We start from the raw sequence: 22,518 nt of genomic DNA on the forward strand, positions 1-22,518 counted from the left end.
CTGTGTGTTTGACAAGTTAGTAAGTTGAGATTTATTAGAGATATTTTAGTAATGGTTTTCGCAGTTTGAGATTATATCGTGTGTTATAGCCGAAGAACATTACATTCACTGCGTTTTAAATATCAATATTCATATATATATATATATATATATTCACATATACTTCAAAGTTACAATACTGCCCGCAATTAAATTTTCTTTTTAGCTAAATATTTCCATTTTTGATGGACACATCATGATCGGACCTCATTTTGAATGGAACCAGAAAAAACGAATATTTCAATCCCATATTTCAGATACATACAGGCACCCCCGTTCATGGGTGTGGTTAGATATCCTTCTTTAAAAAATATACCATAAAAATTGCATCGTAGACATAGCCGTATAGACACAAAGTTTAGCAGACAAGTAGAACATACGTTTGCTGCAAAGTTCATTCCCTCTCAACTCCACTGTCCTCTCTCCTCTTCCATCGCTGCTCATTTTCCTTCTTGCGATGGATCAGGAACATATTCAAGACGGAAAATGACTTTGAATATAGAATCATAAGCTGACGGAAATCCCTCTTTACAGGGAAGCAAATTTGGCAGCTGGCAACATCTTAAACAACATTAAATCCATTGATAACCGTGACAGCTGCTTACATAAAGTCATCTTCCAGTTCCTGCAAAGACTTGTTTGCCGATGCAATCTCTTTGTTCGATGTCATCTTTTCAGCAACCATTAAGCCCTTGTAGCTCCTAATCTCTGCTTGTCTCTCCTTTTCCATCCTTTCCATCTCTTCCCGACGTTTCTACAAGAAAAAAAAACACACACACCTTTCTTTTCAGAAATCCAATCAAGACAAATAATTATTCCTTCATCAGGATGTAAAATAGACAGTGTTCTTTCAACCAAATGTTCTAAAAGATAATCCTGGTTTTTAAGTACGGTTCCGTATCTTTAATCTCAACAAACTCAATTAGATCACACCTTCAGAGTGTTCAATCACAGTATAGATATCTACTGACATCAGTCAATTAACTTACAGTGCTTTACTTCCAAATGGCTGGGGAGAAAAAGGTTTCAGGGAATTTAAAGAATATACAAAACTTACTTTCTCCCTCAGGTGCTGTTTTCTCTCTGCTCTTTCTGCTGCGTTGACTGCTTCTCGTTCCGCTGCATCATAAACAAGTTGCTATTCACTATAATACAAATTAATTGCTGAAAACTAAATAATTCACAGTAATAAATTCGTAAATCATTTTGAGTTATATACAGAGCCCAAACTTGAGGCCGATTTCCTCTATAAAAAATCAAAACATCTTTAGAATCTAGTTTTACTAAATATTATTCAAAAGGTAGTTTTAGTAAATATTATTCAAAAAGTAGTTTTGAAGCTTAATTCAAATCCTACCTTTTAGATCAGGCTTTCTTTCTACTTTTGTCCTGTTCAATCTATTAACTACCTCATTTATCCGTTTCTCCACCCTCACAGTCCGAACCTGAATGAAGCAACAAGTCAGATATCCGTTCACAGTACAGAACTCATTATTGCACATGTAAGATATATGCAGGTAACCTAAAAGATAAAGAAGTTCACCATCTTTGAATTGTGAAAACCAACTTGGCCGACATCCATGGCAGCTGTTTTCTTCAAGTTGGACCAGGGAGTGTAAACAACATCAATATTGTTCACCTTATTTCCTGCATGCGAACAAAATTGATGAATGAATGTTACAGCAGGAACTTGCTAAAATTTTAGAAATAAAGACATGCTCAGGTAAAGATGGCCAACAACTATGTGTCCTAAATATGTTTGCCTTGAAGGGCAGCAACCCAGCCCCCTCCCTTTGATCACAAAGTAAGGAATTAAACTTCAATAATTATTGCCATAACCAAATCAATGATCAGTTGAATACTAAGTTTATGAAACTTGAAGATGAGTAAATTTCCATAAAGCATAAGGTGTCCATTAGAGTTTGCCTTGGATGGAATTGGCTTTGACGAGCTGAGCACAATCCTCCAGCACACCTTCACTTATATCATCAATAGTCTGACCCTTATGAAGTCTCAGATATACATGGGCAGAAGACATTTTATCCACATGGAACCTGCAATGAATGACCCCGATCAGAGAACAAACACACACATATTTGTATATCTGAAATAAAACTAGAAATAACCCTATGAAGTGACCGATTAAAATGTCCCCTTCCTGAAACTTCTTCAAATTGAGAAAAGAAAAGGCTCATCCAAAACGGTCTTTTACACGTGGTATCACTTTGAGCTGTTAAAGACAATCGTATTACAAGAATTAGAACAGCTATGTTAAGATTGCTGCAGTCATAGAAGATGATAAACTTGCAGTTATGCAAGTGCTATGACAAAAATGTTGTTGGCGAGACACTATAGTTGTGTTCGTATTTGGTATATTTTCTTCTTTGCAGAAGTATTCTTATAGTTATGATATTGCATAACTTCAAAGAAACTGTGCCCACTGTCGAATCTTTAGGTCGGTAGAAACATATATAATTTTTTTTAACATCTTGTTCCGGCCACTAATATAGCCAAAAACAACAGAAGGTTTGAGAGGGTTTAGAACTGCAAGGGGATCCGTAGACCACCCTCAGCAGCTCCAGGGTCCAGCCGAATTTGGATTCTTCTTCCAAATTGGCTGAAGGATAAGATGGCTACAAAAGTTCACTTTAGGAGGATTATTTGACTTGGGATTCTTTACTAAAACTTTGTGTTTTTAATGTTATCAATTTAAGAGTAGGAATAGGAGTTGCCTGAGTAAGGATGTATTCCAAATAGCTCCCCTTATAAATGTTATTATGATCAATAAAACTTACCAGCTATTCAATCTAAAATATAGAATTTACTTGAAAATGATTAAAGGTTCACAATTTCACCGTTTCTGGACCCCAAGCCAGATCATAAACCCAGGACCATATCAATTTGGTATCAGAACCAGCAGTGAGGGGGAAATTCAAGGCCTTCCAACAACAAATTGAATTCACACAGAAACAATATAAGAGGACCAAACCAGGATAAAAGAGAGACAACAAGAACTCTGGTAAAGATAGAACCTTTTAAACGCGAGTTGTTCACCACCAGGAGAGAAGCCTCAGAAACCACTAGCAATGTTGGTGTCAAGAAAGAGACCGACGTGGATTTGAGAAGGTGCAGACAGTAGGGAATGGTTCCTCGATTCTTGAAGCTCGATTTTCTGCAATACGACAGGTGGTAGATCCACTCGGGTGGCTGAAATGCTGTGGGCCTCTTTTTCACCATCATTGCAATGCTGAGGAGGACAAGGTAGGCCGGCCTCTTTTCACGTAGAGGATTATGCTCAATTTTGGGTTTTCAAATTAGAATTAGAATGAGACTGAACCAAGAGGACTTGACACGACTTTGAAAACCACTTGTGATTTGCATTTTGGACCCTCAATACACAGTAAAACAAACCAGGGGAACTAGCCAAACAAGTTGTAATAAGAGAGATTTGTGATTGAGCACTGGAAGACATTGTATGACTTGGAAGTCTTGTAGAGGGTAAAGATGTCATTTGCTACTTTGTTTTCAACTAGGATAATTAGCTGTCAGTAGAGGAATTAGCCGAAGATTTCCAATACAAAAGGACACTGATACACCAGTTGTTATTTGTACCTGGTACTAAGTGGTTACCTTTTGTTTTATTTTCACAGTAGGAGGCTGTTACTGCTATAAATACTGAGGTTGCAATAGCTGAAATTATGAAGAAATAAATGAAAATCCTCTAAACTCTGTCATTCTTAACTTTTCGTCTCTTTTCTCTTTTCGTTCCCTCTTCCTACTCCCACCTCTGTTGTCAATCTCCCTAATCTGCCTCAGCTGTCCTATAACTCCTCAAGAACTACATTAATACCTACTTCCCACCTGATGTCGACAACGGGTTCCTGAGAATAGTATCAGAGCGGCACGATTTAGAGGAAAACATGACGAATTTGCATCAACTAACCCATGTAAAAGAATCTATCCAAAGACTAGACCAGTGCCTTCAAGAATTCATGATGGAAATTTACAGACCATCAGTGCAAAGCTAGATGCCAAACTAGCTGAAAGCAACGCTCAACTATAGATAATGATCACAAAACCTAAGCGATCTACAATGACAGCACAGCAGAAAACACATATTTCTCCTGCTTCTTCCTAAAACCTTCCTGGAAAGAGAGTGGAGGCTGAAACTGTTTGTTTTTACCAGGAGTTTGCAGAGTCTTCTCAAGAGGAAAACTCACCAGGTTTGAAGACTTTAATTCGAGGTGGAACCATCAATCCCAATAACATATACAAGCCTGATTTGTAAAGAAGAAATTCCAAAGATGGGATACTGTCCCAGAAAACAGAAGTAGATATCATGGCATTTATCTTGATTTGTAAAGAAGAAATTCGAGGTGGAACCATCAATCCAATAACATATACAAGCCTGATTTGTAAAGAAGAAATTCCAAAGATGGGATACTGTCCCAGAAAACGGAAGTAGATATCATGGCATTTATCTTGATTATGATATCATACTCCTGGAGTCATTATCGTCACTCAACAGTTCTGTTAGAATTTGGAGGGTCAGCTTGCTGGGGTTTTTAAAATGGTGATGTAATGACATTCAGAGGACATAATCCCTTTATACTAGAATGCTTGAGAGGGTACTACATGACATACAATGATAGTCATTTGACATGGAATGGGGCTGATATTTTGATGAGAGTTTCTAAAATTTTTTTCAACAAAGAGAACATGTTTAATCAACAGTGGAGCTAAATGTTTAGCCATCTTTCATTTTCTTCCCTATTAGTCCAAAGAATGCATAAGACATTTTACGACACTCGCAATTTTTTGCTTTTGTGAATAGAAATGATGAACAGGCTGCAAATAGATTAAATGCAAGGAATAGTCGTTTATGAGCTTTCTTTTTTGGAATAAAAGTGAAGTATTATTATGCACAAGGTAACAAATGGGTACTACCCATATTCAAAATAGTTACAAGACTATCAATTGGTCAATAATCACACCCGTATCATCTAGATCTTTAATATCATGACCCAGCAAAATAGATCCAAATGTGTGAATCCATCTATCTCTAATGTTACCAAAGTTAGTCTCAACCCCCTCAAAAGCTCTAGCATTTCTTTCTTTCCAAATCACCCAAAAAATAGTAAGTGGTACAAGAAATAAATGCCTCCCTTTTTTTATACACAAACCCTCCCAAGCCCAAAGTTCATTACTTACACTACCCACCATAAACCCAATCCACCCCAATAAGCCTCAAAACAGAAGACCATATGGCATTTGTAACAGGGCAACCCAGCACCAAATGGTACCAAGTCTCCTCATCGGATTTGCAGAAATAACACCTGTTTATGATTAGTTGTTTATGAGTAGGAGATGAAAATTTGCTGGAGTTAAATCCATTGCATTAACATCACAAGAAGATTGAGGACAAGGTTCTTCTGCAGAAAGGGTGAGATGTAAGGACCTGGAAAATGCTGTATAGGGCAAAAACGTCATGTTATTTTATTTTTTGTTAGAAAAATTAACTGTTCGCAGAGGAATTAGTCAAGGATTCCATTACAAAAGGACACTCGTATACTGGCTATCATTTACACCTGGTAGTAATTGGTTTTTTGTTCCCTTTATTTTCATTCTAGGAGGGTGATACTGCTATATAAGTACCCAGGTTTTAAGAGCTGAAATTATGAAGAAATGAATGAAAATCTACTATAAACTCTATCCTTCCTAACTCTTTCTCTCTTTTCTCTCTTCCTTCCTACTCCTACCTCTGCTGCCAATCTCCTAATCTGCCTCCTTCAGCCCTAAAACTCCTTAAAAACTACATCAGTACCTGCTTTCAAGCTGCTGTTAGACACCAGGTTCCTGATAGAGGTTTGAATAACTATCCAATCAGGCTTCCACACTTATACCCGCCCAAGAGATTGAAATTCTCATCACTTGCTAGACTATATAGAGGTGGCGGTAGAGCTACAACATCCTGTGGATCTAACAATGGTAATAAGTTATGCCCACCTCTATGAGCACCATCAGAGGAAGGTGGATGGATAGCAAAGCAGTGAGAAGATCATCTATGGAGGTAGCAAACCAGTCTTCATTAATAAATTAAGCAAAGATTAAATAGGGGAAAGGCATAAGAAAGGACTTTGTTCTATCTGCAATGATCTGTTCACTCTAGGATGTAAAAAAATTCTTTTGGTTGGAATTTGCAGAGGATCTGCTTCCAGACATCTATTGTAGGTGATTGAAGGGGCAGAGGGTCCCAAGATTTCCATCCATGCTATCATAGGTAAGGTGACTTCTCAAACTATAAAAATATAAAAAATGAGTAACAGAGTGGCCCATAATTATTTCGGAAAATTCAGGGAGCACACACCATTTATTGATGAGCCTTTGATCAAGAATTAACCCATCTTGTCATGGAGTTCCAAATAGGGGTGTTAAATTGCTGGACTAGAAAACTGAATCGAACATGACCAAATTGTGTTTAGCCCTATCCTTGGTCCTAAGCTTAGAGGACCAATATTTAGGGGTCAGCAAAACCTTATCCAGACAGGAAAAACCAGACTGGACCAGGGTGTTCATTCCAGACTCGATTGGTCCACATACAATCTGGTGCTCAGTCCAAGAGATTAGGAGCTGAAGAGAGCAGTCTGTTCTAATCCTGTTGAGGACAGCACCAATTAAATGAATTCTCTTAAAATAATGAATTTAATATATATAGAATAACATATATATATGAATATGTATATATTTTGTATGTTTATGTTATTTACACACACACACACACACACACACGTATATTTAATGTATATATATTTATATATTTTGTATATAATATACTTCAGAAAATTAAAATATTTTGTACGATCCACTTCAATCCGGAGTAGACCAAAAAATTCAGGTACAGTCCGGTCTAGACAAAAGTGATACCAGGCCAGTGTAGTCTGGTTTTGAACCATTGTTCATCTCTACCAACAGTTTCAGTCTCATTCGATCCCTGGTATGGACTAAAAAAAAAACACCAAAAAAAAAAACAAATCATAAATCCAAACTGGCCAAGCCTAATCTGGTATGGCCAAGCCTACCCACAGCTCCAAGTTTGAGTAGGGAAACATTGTAGCACACACTTTATTTCAACAATTTGAAGAAATGGGTACCTTCGTTGCCATATCCATGCCCCAACTAATTTTTTTAAAATGCTATTAGAGAAGAATTCATGGAATCCCAGACCTCAAAAGTTGGCCCATCAAGTACAAGAAGAAGGATTAGGCAATCTCTGGACTTTTAAGAGAATCTTCTCCTTTACAAGGAAAGGGTGTTCCTTCTACCTATTTCTCCTGAAGTCCCAACCATTCAATCAGCGCTCCATAACCATGGGCAGAAACTATACCAAATTACTTCCAGAGGGATGGCCAGTGACTTTATTGGAAGGTAGAAAAACAAAAAGTCCATAACTTTGTTTAATCTTGCCCAACTTGCCAACAACACATGGTGGAATAACTCCAACCAACCCGCCTCCTCCAACCGCTTACCATTCCAAACAATTTGGGACAACATCCCCCTTGATGTTTGGAATGTCTCCCAACTGTCGTGTGACAATAACATTCTGTTCATGGTGGTCAATAGCCTTTCCAAATATGCTCATATTTTGCCATCATTTCATCCATATATAGCAGTAATAGATCGTCGACCATGATGTAACCTTCACAAGTGCCTTTTAGAAGGAAGTTCTTTGACTCTCCGGCACAAAATTGGCTTTCGATCAGCTTCCCATACTTAATCACATGGCCAGCAAAGTGGTTAACTGCACAATTCAAATGTATCTAAGATGTTTCATAAATCATAAGCCAAGTTGTTCAATGGAACGGTTATTGTGGGAGGAGTATTTTTACAACACGGACTATCGTTCTTCCTTGAAATCAACCCCATCTGAGATAGTATGGGAGATCATCCCCCAAGCTTCTATCCTATTACCTTGGGACTAGCAAGGTTGCAAGTTGAAGGAATCCTCAAGAAGGGAAGAAAGGGAACAGTTAAACCATCAAACCTTGGAGATTAATAATGAGAATCATAAACAACGCAAGAGTTCCTAATGGAAAATTTTAAACTGCTACAAGTACAGAAGATTGGAAGGAGATTTCAAGGAAGCTCCCGATGTTGACTTTGTTCATGGTATTTTTTTTTTTTTTTTTTTTGAGATAGAAGTTAGTAGATGCATTAAAAAAGGGCACCAAAGGAGTACCGTCCATGTACAAAAGTATTACATATTTAAGAGAATATCGACAACAACTCCAATGTCATCAAAAGATAATAAGTTACTATCCAAAATGATGGAGCCAAAACAATGTAACCATCTTTCCTTAATATTTACAAAAGTATCTTCATTATCATCAAAAGCCCTATTGTTTCTTTCTTTCCAAATAGTCCAAAATATAGTATTGGGGATAAGGTGATTGACATGATTGCTCGAGTTTAAACCCTTCCAAGCCAAAAGTTCATCGTGAACGGATCCAGCCATTACCCAAGTAATAACAATCAAATTAAAGACCATGGACCAAAGTTTTGAAGTAAAGGGACAACAAAGAAGAATGTAATTGCAGCTATGAGAAAACACTTGTTAACCATAATTTTTCCTCTTTTCACCAAGATGTCTAAAGTCAAAATCTTCTCTTTACTGGCTTCCCAAGCAAAAAAAGCAATTCTGGAAGGAGCATTGGTTTTCCAAATAGATTTGAAAGGAAACTGAGAATTATTTGCAGTGCTGCACCGGATATTGGGGTTGGAAAGAAAATTGTAGAAAGACTGGGTAGTGAATTTGCCATTTTTTTGTCCCTCCCAGATCAAACTGTCAGGTCTGTCCAGAATATTAATACCAGCCATCAGATTTAGAAGCTTCCCATATTCATCCAACCCCCAATCATTCAAGTTTCGGGTAACCAACACATTATACAGTCCCGAATTGTCAAAAGCGTCAGAAACCATTAAATCTTTGCGTTGTGCGTCAGAAACCATTAAAGTGTCATGATAATATAGTTATGGAAGAATAGCATGGGGTAAATACAATGCAAGAAGTGCTGGAATCACTGGATTCCAACGTGCAATTGCTGCTGCACGTGGTTGTGGTAATTCACAGTGATATGAATTTGAGGAAATAGGATTTGACAGTCAAAAAGTAGATGCATTAGTTGCAATGAAGGTAAAAGTAGGTGATTGATGGAAGTGGTTGTGGTAATTTATTCATAGAACGATCCAATCACAAACCAGAATGAAATTGATAACAAAGAAATTCCAAGTCCCGTAAAAGTGTCTATCCAAATGCTAAACATTTCAAAGACGATGCAAATCCTTGGGTATGCCTGCCTTATGACAATGATAATCCCGTGCTAAAACTAAAGAGGCTGAAGACTGCACCATCTTCCGTCGATATTTAAAGAACTCTTCTGTCAAAACTAGTTACCTAAATACCAGATGCTATTACCAAAACCTAGTTAGGTCACTGTAAGGATTTCAATTTGGCATAGACAACTGCTGCATTTTGTTTTGTTTTCAATTTCCAGATTGCAACCTCTAGTATATGAACTGAAATTGGTTCTTCTCTCTCGATTTCTCCAGTTTACTCTCTCCTATTAACTCTTAGTTTCTTGGTAACCAATATATATGCAATTCACTCGTATCATACCACCAATCTAATCTAAAAAAAAGAGGACATCTTCTTCTTCTTCCATTTTGCACAAATCATGCATAATATTAAAAAATCTTACTTAAAAACGAAAATTCCAGGGATTACACCTGAAAAACCCTAATCATACTAATTCCCACGAATAGAGCAATTGAAAAATTATCGGGCATCTAAAGAATGATATAATGAAAAGGCAGTACTAATTCGACCCAAAAAAAAGAGAGAGAGAGAGAGAGAGAGAGAGGAAGTCGAAGGTTTTCTTCAAAATTACCAAATGTCTTCAGGGAAACCGTATTTGATGAGCTCCTCGTTCTCGTACTTGTCAAGGCCCATGAAGACGGTATAATCCCCAGCTTCCGGTCGGGCTTTGAAGTAGAAAACCATTCTGCTCTCCTTCGATCCTGATTCTGTTATCAGACGAACAGAGACCGAAAGCTTTATTTAGAGCCCTCTAGGGTATTTCTCTTCCCCTTTTTGTCCCCCTTCAATGTTACAATAAATTAAGGTTTTACTCGGTGCGGCTTTCGGCTGCACAAACTGACTGTAAAATATTTCTATCCATCACATATTAACATTAGTTAAAGGCATCAAATTCTGCAAAAATTTAAATTGAAAAATTACCAAAAAGTTAAAAAAGTAAAATTGCAATTTACATCAAATAAAATTACTTATAATTTCTAAGTTCGCATCATTAATTAACTTTGAAAAAATATTTTGACTACTTAAAAAAACTTACGTGCGGGTCCCACAAAATTTGGACGAACAAAACTATATAATATACCATTTTAAAATTAATACACATCTGTGATATACTTTCAATTTTAATTACATATTAACATATATTTTCTAATTTAATGTGTATATATAAATATTATATACACGTTTAGTAATTTTACTACCATATATATTAATTTGAATTTTACAATAGACATTTAGAAAAATAAATAAATAAACTCTTTCAAATTAGAGGCCTTCCATAATATATACAAGTGGATATAGATGATATCACATCATACGTAGAAAAAAACAAGTAAGTAGTAAATGCAAAAGTGGGGTAGAAGAGAGAAGATTCGTGACGATACAATATTCATTTCTGTCTTGAGTGTATCTATCATATTTGATAGGAACATTTTTATATTAAATAACACTACTTATATATATATATATATTTAAATAATGATGTTTGGTAGTGATTGATTAATGGAAGTTTAATAATGTCTACCACCCTTAATTATTATAATTTTTATACTATATATATAATATGATAATGTTTAATCATAAAATTTAAAATAATTAAAAAAAACAAAATTCAATGCCATATTCTTAATTATACACGTTAACAATTTTCACCAAATATATTTTAATATAATTATATTCATCGTAGAGTTGGTGAGTAAAAAGATAATATATTTACAACATGGGTAAAACGAATATCATATATATATATATATATATATATATATTGCAAAAAAGTGTTGAATACTTTTTATTGGTGTAAAAGCAGCCGAAATTAGTCAGAATAACAAAACCAAAACCAGAAGGCTAAAAATGATTTTAGCTTCTTTTTTTTTTTTTTTTGTGGGGGGACAAATTTTGAGTAATGACAGGCAAGAATAATTTTAAGTCAAAGTTTGGTGTGAAAAGAGTCAATGGAGTAACATTCATAAATGGCTACCAAATGCCAAGACAATAACAATTAATAGCCTTTATACTTGTCAATAAAATAAATATCAAATTTTAGTTTTCACCATTTTTTGATTTCATTCTTTTCCTCTTATGTTTGCATCTCCATTTTCCTACCCATCTGGTACCAAGAGTTAAATTTAGCTCGGGTCGACAGGAAAAGAGAGAGGTGACGTGAAATAATCATGGCTTCCAAATAAATTACATTGAATTTCTCACCGAAAAACCATCATAGACTACATGGAAGAATAAACCACGATAAGGGTAGTTCTTGATAAACTTCAACTAGCAACCATGTTTGATCTCACTAATACATTGATACCTATGAATCAAATTTGCAGACTAGAGAATGATTACACCAGAAACGAATTTGGAAGAACGAGAAGAACATAAAAGCAAAAAGAAGGAAAAAACTATGACTTGTACTTGCAGAGGTCTTCGAATCCCATGTATTCATGGTTCTCAATTTTGTAAACCATGTTCGATATTCCAACACCACCTACGAAGAACACGAGTAGATAAGAATTTTCGGACAATCTCAGGACTCTTAAATCTTTAGTTAAGCTTGAGAAAGTATATGGCATTCAGCCAAGTGCAGGGAAATATTAATATTAATACTCACCAAGCGAGACTGCACTAATGAATATGGTAGATGCGAGAATGAAGATGATGAGAGATGCCCTTCCACATAGAATAATCAGCTTCCTCACAATATGCTGGCCTACAATAGCAGCTACAGTAGCTACAGCGATGAAGTATAGAGCTGCACAACAAGATGAGTAAAATGAGAACTCATTAACAATCGTTCAAATAACAGGAAGCAATTTCAGACAACTGGGTGGGTTTGGTGACAAACTTACCATATGGAACTGGAAAACGTTTCAGAAGGTAATATTCCACAACAGACATTGATGAGGAAAAGATCATTGCAAAAGTGGCAGTGGCACTTGAGACCTACAAAAAGATCATTAGAAAAGGTTACAACTACATCTATGGTGATAAGATCATCAGTAAGAATACAGTGCTCGGGGAAAATATTGGTGGATCATTTGATAAGAGTATGGAGGTTCAGACCTATCATTAGGACTTAATCATGAAGCACTCTTGTCCTATGCAGATGCAGACATTCGATACTAATTCTTTTGCAGTTTACGTGGATCTGAAGGAAAAAAACAAACTCACCTGTGGAGGAACTCCCAACTCTAAGAATAGTGGACCCATGATAAAGCCTCCACCAAGTCCAAGAAGACCACCAACAACTCCAGCCAGAACTCCAAAAAAGCAATAGAGAGCAAGCTGGTGCACTTGAAAGTTTGTACCTTGATCTCCTTTAGATGCAATTACTCTCCGTCCTCTGTACAAGCTAACTGCTTCATACCCAGAAACCCCCAAGGAAACTGGAATCTGCAAGAAGGCATGCATCAACCAAAATATCAAGAAGCTTTTATATTTTAGATCAAAACTGATTTTTTTACATAATCCAGGTATTATATACATCTCAATCTTGCAGGCCTTAATTTTTATATGCAAATAATTCATAAAGTTACATGTTATAGTCCCTTCATTGTTAGAGGAAAAAATGTTTAAAATGTTGATGATGGACAAGGCATTGTGAGAAAACGTGCCTGCATCAAGTTCAGAACCCAATATGCTACCGAGCAAGTAGATGTGTAGTTCTGTAGCCAGATGTAAGAATTTTCCATTAGTAGGGCCTCATAATACATCAGGAGAAATAAGAAGTTATATACTATTATGTATTTCTGCAGTTTATACAGAATAGAAAGCAAAACCTTGGCAACTTGCAGTCCGAGAAATGCAAACCAAACAAAAACAAGAAGTCCAAGTTCCTTCCAACAAACATTCTCAAGAATACTGACCTGCGACAACATCTAAGTTAGTAACGTGAATTAACTGGTACTTGTAATAGGTGACAAGAAAATTCTTACTTCAGCTTTCTTCTCCTTTTCTGGGTTACTGCCTGGGCCACTAGGAAGAGGCCTGTATTCGACCTCTCCATTATCAGCATCTGATAGATGTGAGAAACATATCAGCTGATGTCAAAATAGTAAATTTAGATTAAGTCTGACATTTGGATATTGACGAAGAACAACAGTTCAACTTACCACTTGACTCCAGACGCTTGGCGGCCTCCTAAAAGTCCAAAACAAGCAGCACTCCAACAGTTAGATACAAAGTTTTCAGTAGCGTTAACAAAAATATTGCAGAACTTAGTGTGACCTATGCATCCATTTTCTTCAGTAACTTGGAAGACCACGAAGGCTCAAAAAGTGCCAAACAAAGTTTCATAGTTTTAAGTTGTCACAACTTGTATGGTTGGACGTAGAAATATGAAGATATTTCCAAACATCAAGTATCTAAACATGCCATAAGAGAGAGTAGCTTTGGATATTGCATGAGGAAACATTAAAAAGCTATATTGAAGTAACTCTTTGTCATAAATACTTCTCAAACAATGCCTGTAATATCTATATTGGTTGAAGAAGTTACCTTCTTCAGAATAGTTTCCTTTTTCCATGTTTCAACACCCTTGAAAAATGCCTTTGTTGATGTTCCTGCCAACCAACGCAATCAATAAAGGGTATCACTAAAGAGGAACTTCCACTTTGCATGAAGAAATGCAAGTCTGCAGCTTAAGAATCCATTACCTAAAAAGAGAATAATAAGCAAAACTGTGACCATCCAATCTGCAAAAATGACATTGAAAGTAACCCCTATGCTAATTCCCATCATTAGCATTGGTTGGATGAGCAGGGCGAGGTCATAGTCAATAATGGGCATGTCAATCGTAGGATGCCTAAGTTTAAGATTGTAGTAAACAGTTGAGACAGCTGCACCCATGATCATACCTGAATAGAAAAAATATAAATGGTCAGCACAACTGGTTATGTTGCACGACCTAATGTTTGTTTCTTTCGAAAAGCTTCATCTTCATTTATCTGTATTATAAACTAATTTTGGAGCACCAAAAACAAACAAATGCCATTTTTGTAAACTGAATATGAAATTTACACTGTAGAATGACAGCTAAAGTACCCACAGTTAAATTTACCAAAAATGACATCTATTTTTTTTGTTCTTATTCTCTATTTGTTCTTTTCCTTTAATATAGCATAGCCACAGATCAATCCATTTCTTACATTTTGATATAGCTGTTGCTGATTTCGGATCGAATCCAATAATGAGGCTAAGCATGGGAACGAATATACCACCACCACCAACACCACCAACACTACCAAATGCTGCTCCAAAGAATCCAATAATAGAACCCACAACAATTTGCCAACCAAATTTCATATCCTGCAGGAAACTCCAAATTTAGACTTAACTCAAAAATTCATCAGGATCCCAAAAGAATGCACATAAAAAAAAAAAAAAAAAAAAAAAAAACTAATACTATTGTTGGTTACTGACAAATGGGTCCCATTGCATTGAGAATTACACAGTAAGAGCTTGTGAGAAATTTTGCTGCATAATCATTTATCTTCACATGGAAGAAGCAAAACAAAATCCATAACAGTATAATTACGACGACTATTAATGAAAAGCATGCTCAGAAGGCAATTATTTACATGTCTAAGTCAAGTCAAAAGCATGGATGGAAGAATAAAACTTACAGGCCAAACATGTTGATAGCCAGATTTATCAGGTTGCCATAAGAAATTTATAGCTTTGAGGAGGAAGTTGGATTGGGTTTCTTCCATATCACTAGCAGATCCTAAGGTTTGACTTTTTAGGCTCCTCTCAGCCGAGACAAAGACCAAAGCTAACGCGAAATTGAGGGTAATCATCGATAAAGATCTGAAAACCCGCCATTTTGACCCGAACTCAGCCATCGATTTCGAATTCACCACTTTCCACCAGGAATCTGTCTATCTCTTTCTGAAATTCGAATTCAAAAATGGACACCGATGAAAGAAAAGTTGAAACCTGGGTAAGGTAATAAACCAAAAGTGTGAAGCAGAGCAGATCGCAACACCTGCTGGATTCTATAGAAGGATAAAAATAAAATAAAACAAAGTGTACAAAAACTATTTTAGAACGAAAACAGAGCACGTGAATTTGTTTGGTTGCGGAGAAGAAAGGAAACAAACTGGAAATATTACAAAACTGAAAGTTTCAGCCTTTTTGAGATTGGCAGTTCGGGGAGAAGAATCGCACCAGAAAAGCTGAGTGGGAAAAATATAAAATTTTCCGGGAAAGGAGAGGAAAAGGCCAGAAAGCTGAGAGCTTGAAAGGAGAAACCCACCTGCTCAGAGGTATGAAAAAATGCTTACATACATACATACATACATATACACTCTCTCTCTTTGATGAAATTGGCTCAACCCCTCAACCTGCCTCTCTCATATTTTTTTTTAGTTCCTCCAATTTACAAGAAAAATATATATACATATATACATGATTATTTGAAGAAGCTATTTGAACCCCTTTTTTAAAAAAGTTTATACCGCTATTAGTTTAAAATTATTAGAACTAATCTCCACCAAGTTAAATATTTTGTGATTTACATAAGATGTTGGATTTTAATAGTTTTTTTTATTACGTTATAATTAATGAATAAATATATATATTGATTAAAAAATTATTTAAATTAACTAATTATTAGATTAAAAATTTATAATTTTGAAGTTGAATTAAATATTTATTAAATTATCATCTGAAATCTAGTCAAAAATATCAATCCAAACATCACCTAAATCGTGTTCTCTTTCTTTTTTTATTTTTCTAATAATGGAATCGTGTTCAATTTGAGTGGCCAGTGAATGACGTGTGCTGTTCATCCGTAGTTTATAAATTTATTGTAAATATTATATTTTTATAAACAAGTGGTTGTATTTTTATTTATTTTTTAAATAATTTCGATTGCCCATTTGTCTTTTTTCATAATATAAAATATTTAGACGATTTAGACAATTATATATATATATATATATATACACACACACACACATGAGTGTGGCTCAGATTCCTTGCATCTATTGGTTGTTGTTATCCTTATTTTATTTTTGTAAGTTGACTAAAAATTATATGGAGAAAATGGAATCTCTACTCAATCATATAGCTAAAATTATTCAATTAAATTTATCAATTATAATAACTTTAAAATTTTGATACTAATTAATGATAAATCATTTATATGCTAATATGCATATTTACTCCATCTCTAATAAGTATATTTAATATTTAATAAATACACGATAAAAATATTATCATCATTGTTTGAATAAAACAAATTTTTTCTTAATTAAATAATTTTTTTTTTTTAAATGATCTTCCTCCTCTAACATCAAAACTGTCTTTTACTTGTTATGCATCAACCTCTGCAATTTCAAGACCACGAACATATAAGGTAATGTGTTATAGTGCATTGCGACATCCGCAATATAGAAATAGGGTATGCATATATTAATTTTATTATTTTTATTGATTATTTAAAAATTATATAATTGAATAAGTAAATTAATTTTATTTTCTATTTTATTCTTTAAAGTGAATCTATACTAAAAATATCTAATAGTTTTTTTCTTTTCTTTACAGAAAATCAGAATTTAATTAATGACTTCTTATTATTTTAATTAAAAAAATTAAACTTTAAAGGGAAATATAATAAGTAAAAGGTGCAAAGCTTTAGTAATATTGTCATATCCCACTTTCCAAACCTCCTTTTTTTTTTGGGAACACCACGACAAAGATTTCATCCTGTCCGATTATTTATTTTTTTACCGATGAATTAATTACTTATTTATTAAAAAAAAAAACATAACAACATATTTTTGTAACTAATTCAATTATTAACACAACCTTAACTATGTATCTACATAATTAATCTCATAGTTTTACCCACCCAAAATGAAGTCTTCTTTTTACAATGCTTTCATAATTTATTAGGCCTTTTTCTTTCTCTCTCTCTTTTTTTTTTATACCATTTTATTTATAAATAAACTAATAAAAAATATTATTATATTAAAATATAGTCACATTATCATTTATACATATCACTACACCATTTAGAAGTATAGGTCAAATGAAGTTTGTTAAGAATGTTCCTTGGTCTGAAATTAAACTCGATTCTTAACTAAATAGGATAGAAAGTTCGGACTCGAAAATTATATTATTTTTATTTCAATCCAAACATTTTTGTTCAAATTCTTTTTTTTTTAAATCATGTAACGACTCCCGAAACTCCAAAGGCGATAAATTGTAAATTTAGTGCGGAAGCGAAATAAATAGTTAGGATTTACATTCATTACACAATAATTCAGATTACCCAATAAGGTTACGAAAATGACTATTTTAAAAGAAATAACAAAAAATTAAAGAAATAAACGAAAAATAAGCAACTGGGTATCCTACTCGCAACCCTCTTACGGATCGAGCTTCGGATCCTGATCCTCTTCATATGAAATAGTTCAAGAAAAAATGAGCTACACTAACCTAGTAAGAACATCACGTTACTCACCGACACAGAAATTAAGATTAGTAGAAATCATCAAAATAACTAATGAAGCTCTTAATTTAAGTAAATTCGTTTATCATAAATAAAATCATTTATCGCATATTTACCGTAGCGAGATTTTCAAAAACAACCTATAGAGTCAATAACATAACACATACCATAACTTCATATACAACCAATCGAAATAACAACCTTCCCTTTTATCAGCATACTGGTATCCGTGATGGTTCATTGGGATGTCTCCACTACGTGAACTTTTTTTTAACGTTTTCAATTAACGGGTCGTTCCCATACCCCATTCGGTATGAGTGCCAAAAGATAATATCCATTAATATCTCATCTAGTATGATGGTGAAACGGGTCGTCCCCATACCCCGTTCGGTATGAGCACCAAATTACCAAACTTCGATACCCCGTCCGGTATGAGACAAATTCACAATAGGGTTCCTTATGTACTTGGTCTGTTCACCATCTTCCAGAATATCCAGTAAGGCTGTCGTTCATCCATCCACGTAATCAAATAATTTTCCTTTTTTTTTTAGTTTTCAGTTTTCTAATTCAACCGTAATCATATAAAACAAGCAATACATGCATCAAAGGAGTACAATCGCATCATCATACCAATTTCAGTGTATTATCATGCATTCGAAAACTCTAAAATCAGGCAATCGCTTAAACATAACAATCAATAATAAATAACTGGTTTCAGCTCTATTAGTAACTTATAATTAATTATTAATATTTTTTAAATTTCACAAAATACCATATTATTTAGAATTAAACTTTAATTCTATAATAGGGAATAAGGTGAGAGATTTTTACTCAAACTGATATCCAAAATGCTAACTTTTGACTGCGCCTACTAACGGTCCCTGGGTTCCCAGAATTTTTTTTCGAGAATTAAAACACGCTTCAAGTATATAGAAATATCCTAAAAAAAACCCAAAATTAGTGTTAGAAATCTTTTTTTGCCAATTTTAGAATTCCGACACGGGGGTTCCGCCGTGCTCCAGCAACGGCATCGCTGCTCGCGGCGACAGTTTGCCTCGGGTTGGATATTTTTGGACTTTTTTGGCTGAATTCAGCTGATTTTGTATCAATCCTTGCGAGAAAACACGTTAAGAGATATTTGTTGGATGAAAAAAGTCAAAAAATCGAAGCTTATCAGCGACGGGGTTCTCCAGTGCGGTGGCTCCACCGGCTCACCTTCGCAGTTGGGTGTTTTACTTCGGTCAACCTACAGATAAAGGAATGGTGATTACAATGGTAGAAAAATTATACGAAACGGGAATCAGGAAGGGCCTCATCGGATATGGTTTTTGCCTTTTCCTGCGATAGCTCCGTTGGGCTTTGCCCGTGTTTTTCAGCTCATATACCGGTCTTTTTACTTCAATTTTTCCATTAGGGTCTTCAAAATTGAATTTCGAGTAAATAAAGAAAATTTTACCTCTTTTGGTGGTCGAAAGTGGCTCCGACGCGGTGGTGGGCGGCTTTCTTTTCGGCGGCTGGCTCTTCTTCTCCGGCGGGGGTGTTTGGCGGCTAGGGTTAGAGTTTAGTGTGATGAGGGTTATTTATCTCTGTCTCCTTTTAATCTGGACCGTCCATCGCATTTGATCTGTACCGTCTGATCGTGATTAAATATGGAGTGAATCTGTGTTGTTTATCGCGATTTGATCTGAGTCGTCTGATCACGTTTAAATAGAAAGTAGATTTGGATTGTTCATCGCATTTAATCGTGACCGTCCGATCGCGTATGAGGAGGGAACAGATCCAGACTGTCCGTGCGCGCGAATAAATCCGGACCGTCCGATCGCGTCATGCGGATTGCCAGCATGGCACTGCGTAAAGCACGCTTCGGTTTGTCGGAACTGTTGACTGGGCGTCCTACGTACCGTAATTTTTTTAAATTACGTTTTGATCTCCAGTTTCTGATTTTTCTTTTAAAAACACTCATAAAATCCAAAATTTTACCATTTTTTTTTCTAAAATTATTTTCAATTTTATCCTCTATTTAATTTTCTTCATTTTTACCTTAAATAAAAATTAAAAAATTAAAAAATTATATTTATTCATTAATCAAGAAATTACAAATCAAATTTTATTTTATTTTTTCGTTCGATTCATTTTAATATATTTTGTTCGGTCTGGTTTAAAAATTAGATAGAGGTTTTCTACTTTTCTATTCATGGACCCAGAACTTGATCAGACAAATTAGTTTAGTTAAATTTTTTAGTTTTGACCAAATTACGAGCACCTCTAGAATTCATACATATATATCTATATATATTTTACATATAATGTAACAGCCCCAGAATTTAAATGAGGATGTATGTATTGAAAATCTTAAATGCGGAAGCGTAACAAAAATTTTGATTAACATCCCTTACACAATAACAAAAAACGTACTCAAAATATGAAAGAATAAGCTAATTAAAAGAGATACTCGAAATAAATACTATAAATAGAACTATAAAGTCTTTAGGCGTCTAACTCGCCGTCTTCCTGCGGAGCGGGCTCGGGAACCCCGTCTTCCTGATCTGAAATAGTTAAGTAAGGGATGAACTACACTAGCCCAGTAAAAACATCACACTATCTCACTGCCACAGGAGTAAAGATCGGTAGAAAACAAAAACAACCAATTGAGCATAATTTATAATAAAATCATTTATTAACATAAAAATCTTTACTGTCCACTTACCTCGGTGGGATTCATGAAAATAACATATGAAAACAATAACATTATAACCATCATAAAATCATATCGACTTTGTAACAGAACACATGTCATACTTTTGCACTTCAATAATCAGACAATAAATTTCCTCTTTTACCAGCCTACTAGTATCCATGGGGATCCATAGGGGGTCTCCGCTACACGTGAACTATTAACATTAATAACCTGATTCCAAGACCGTCCCCATACCCTGTCCGGTATGGGCGCCAAAACCATAAACCTCAATACCCCGTTCGGTATGAGGGTGAAACGGGTCGTCCCATACCCCGTCCGGTATGGACGCCAAAACACATAAGATCTCCATACCCCGTCCGATATGCGAGACCACGTTTTCGGTAGGGTTCCCTACGGACTCGGTCCGTCTACCATCTCCCATGATATCTAGTCAGATTGTTCACATTATCCATTTATCAATTCACATAACCTTTTTCCCATTTTCCTTGATCTCAATCATCCAATCATACACAAACATATAACCATAATACCAACCATAATAAAAGAAACCATGATTCATGCATACGAGCCCATAAAATAAATACATCAAATATCATACTGCATTTAATACTGAAAAATGGATCAAATAACAACTGACCAACAATGTATCAGATTCGGGCTCCATTGGCAACCTCAATAAATTATACATATCCATAAAGTCACAAAATACCGTTTAATTATTTATTAAGCTTTAATACCGTGATAGGAAATAGGGTGAGAAATCCTTACTTGTTTTGGAGTCTGAAATCGGCTCTACGGTGTGCCTACGGGCTGTCCCTAAATTCTCTGAATTTTTTCCAAGAAACTGAAATGCACTACTAGTACCTGCACGTGTCCCAAAAAAAGTCCTAAATCAGACCTAGGGCCACTTTCAGCCAATATAAGAATTCTGGCACGGCGGCTTCGCCGTGCTCTGGCGACGGCGATCCGTCTCAGGTTGGTCGTTTTTGGCTGAATTCGGCCAAACTTGTATTGGTCCCTGCGATAAAACAACTATAAGGCCCTCGGTGGGCTAAAAAATCACAAAAAATCGAGACTTACCGGTGGCGGTGCTCTCGGGTGCGGCGGCTTCTCCGGCGCGAGTCGCATTTTGATGTTTTGCTCCGGTCAACTTGTAGAGAAAAGGACGGTGATCACAGTCGTATAAAAATTGCATCGAACGGAGATCGGGAAGGGCCTCATCGGAGGCAAAAATAGAGGGAAGTCGTGGCGGCGCCGCTGGACTTCGGCGGAGTTTTCTGGCTAATTGGCCGGTGGTTTGGCTCTGGTTTGACCATAGGCAGGTTCGACATCGAAAAACGAGCCAAGGGGAGAAAATTTACCTCGATTAGCAGTCGAAAAATTCTTCGGTGCGGCGGCGGGTGGCGGTGGCCGGCTCCTCCGGCGTCTGGTTCTTTTTCTTCGGCGAGACACTGGCGACTAGGGTTTTGTGGTCGGGTGTGGGTGAGGTTATTTATACCATTCCCCTTTTAATCTCAACTGTCCATCAAGATTTAATCTGGACCGTCCGATCGCGATTTATTTGGGATTAAATCTGGGCCGTCCATTGCGATGCGATCTGGGCAGTCCGTGCCTGATTGAATCTGGACCGTCCGTATGCGTGAGATCTGGGCCGTCCGTGCGCACATTTGATCTGGGTCGTCCGTGCGTGCGGGAACGAATCTGGGCCATCCGATCGCGCGCACGCGGATCGCCCACATGGCCCGTTCCGTGTCAACGTTCCTTGCCATGCGGTGTGTCCTGGTTGGCCGGGGCTGCTGACTGGACTGCTGACGTGGCACAACTTTTTCAAATTACGTTTTGACCTGCAGTTTTCGATTTTTTTTTCAAAAACATCCACATAATCGAAATTTTCACCCATTTTTCTCAAAATCAATTTCAATTAAATTCAAAAAAAAATAATTTTACCTTATTTTA

The 22,518-nt window shown here is 35.8% G+C and overlaps 2 protein-coding genes across 5 annotated transcripts; both read right to left on the bottom strand.

Moving 5' to 3' along the window:
• Positions 1-249: 249 nt before the first annotated feature.
• On the bottom strand, positions 250-10,203 carry LOC110812406 (coiled-coil protein). 2 transcript variants are annotated; one of them, XM_022039179.2, is made up of 6 exons: positions 9,984-10,203; positions 1,966-2,093; positions 1,583-1,686; positions 1,397-1,484; positions 1,097-1,158; positions 250-793 (listed from the first exon to the last, which is right to left on the bottom strand). In XM_022039179.2, the coding sequence occupies exons 1-6, from the start codon at positions 10,094-10,096 to the stop codon at positions 641-643; spliced, it is 648 nt and encodes a 215-aa protein (XP_021894871.1). In that variant the 5' UTR covers positions 10,097-10,203; the 3' UTR covers positions 250-640. The 2 variants fall into 2 exon arrangements, with proteins under 2 accessions (XP_021894871.1, XP_088063472.1); XM_088207346.1 differs by lacking the exon at positions 9,984-10,203 and adding an exon at positions 3,072-3,188.
• Positions 10,204-11,570: 1,367 nt separating this feature from the next.
• On the bottom strand, positions 11,571-15,810 carry LOC110812426 (Sulfite exporter TauE/SafE family protein). 3 transcript variants are annotated; one of them, XM_088207833.1, is made up of 13 exons: positions 15,663-15,810; positions 15,031-15,295; positions 14,554-14,713; positions 14,062-14,262; positions 13,904-13,968; positions 13,519-13,546; positions 13,342-13,421; positions 13,186-13,272; positions 13,021-13,071; positions 12,578-12,799; positions 12,256-12,349; positions 12,018-12,158; positions 11,571-11,894 (listed from the first exon to the last, which is right to left on the bottom strand). In XM_088207833.1, exons 2-13 carry the CDS (start codon positions 15,247-15,249, stop codon positions 11,809-11,811), a joined length of 1,434 nt encoding a protein of 477 aa, XP_088063959.1. In that variant the 5' UTR covers positions 15,250-15,295; positions 15,663-15,810; the 3' UTR covers positions 11,571-11,808. The 3 variants fall into 3 exon arrangements, with proteins under 3 accessions (XP_088063959.1, XP_088063956.1, XP_088063957.1); XM_088207830.1 differs by having other exon boundaries at positions 15,031-15,343; positions 15,663-15,800; XM_088207831.1 differs by having other exon boundaries at positions 15,575-15,791.
• Positions 15,811-22,518: the final 6,708 nt, after the last annotated feature.

The sequence above is a fragment of the Carica papaya genome, chromosome 7 (genome assembly GCF_054855325.1).
Source record: "Carica papaya isolate Zhongbai chromosome 7, ASM5485532v1, whole genome shotgun sequence".
NCBI lineage: Eukaryota > Viridiplantae > Streptophyta > Magnoliopsida > Brassicales > Caricaceae > Carica > Carica papaya.

Excerpts from the sequence above, each read along its gene's own strand:
- LOC110812406 (XM_022039179.2), bottom strand. The coding sequence starts at position 10,096 with ATGGTTTTCTACTTCAAAGCCCGACCGGAAGCTGGGGATTATACCGTC. Across the intron at positions 1,485-1,582 it reads GTTTTCACAATTCAAAGATG|GTTCGGACTGTGAGGGTGGA; the intron begins GTGAACTTCTTT and ends TGCTTCATTCAG. Across the intron at positions 1,159-1,396 it reads AAGAAAGCCTGATCTAAAAG|CGGAACGAGAAGCAGTCAAC; the intron begins GTAGGATTTGAA and ends TTTATGATGCAG.
- LOC110812426 (XM_088207833.1), bottom strand. The coding sequence starts at position 15,249 with ATGGCTGAGTTCGGGTCAAAATGGCGGGTTTTCAGATCTTTATCGATG. Across the intron at positions 13,969-14,061 it reads GCTTATTATTCTCTTTTTAG|GAACATCAACAAAGGCATTT; the intron begins GTAATGGATTCT and ends GTTGGTTGGCAG. Across the intron at positions 13,072-13,185 it reads TCGGACTGCAAGTTGCCAAG|AACTACACATCTACTTGCTC; the intron begins GTTTTGCTTTCT and ends ATCTGGCTACAG.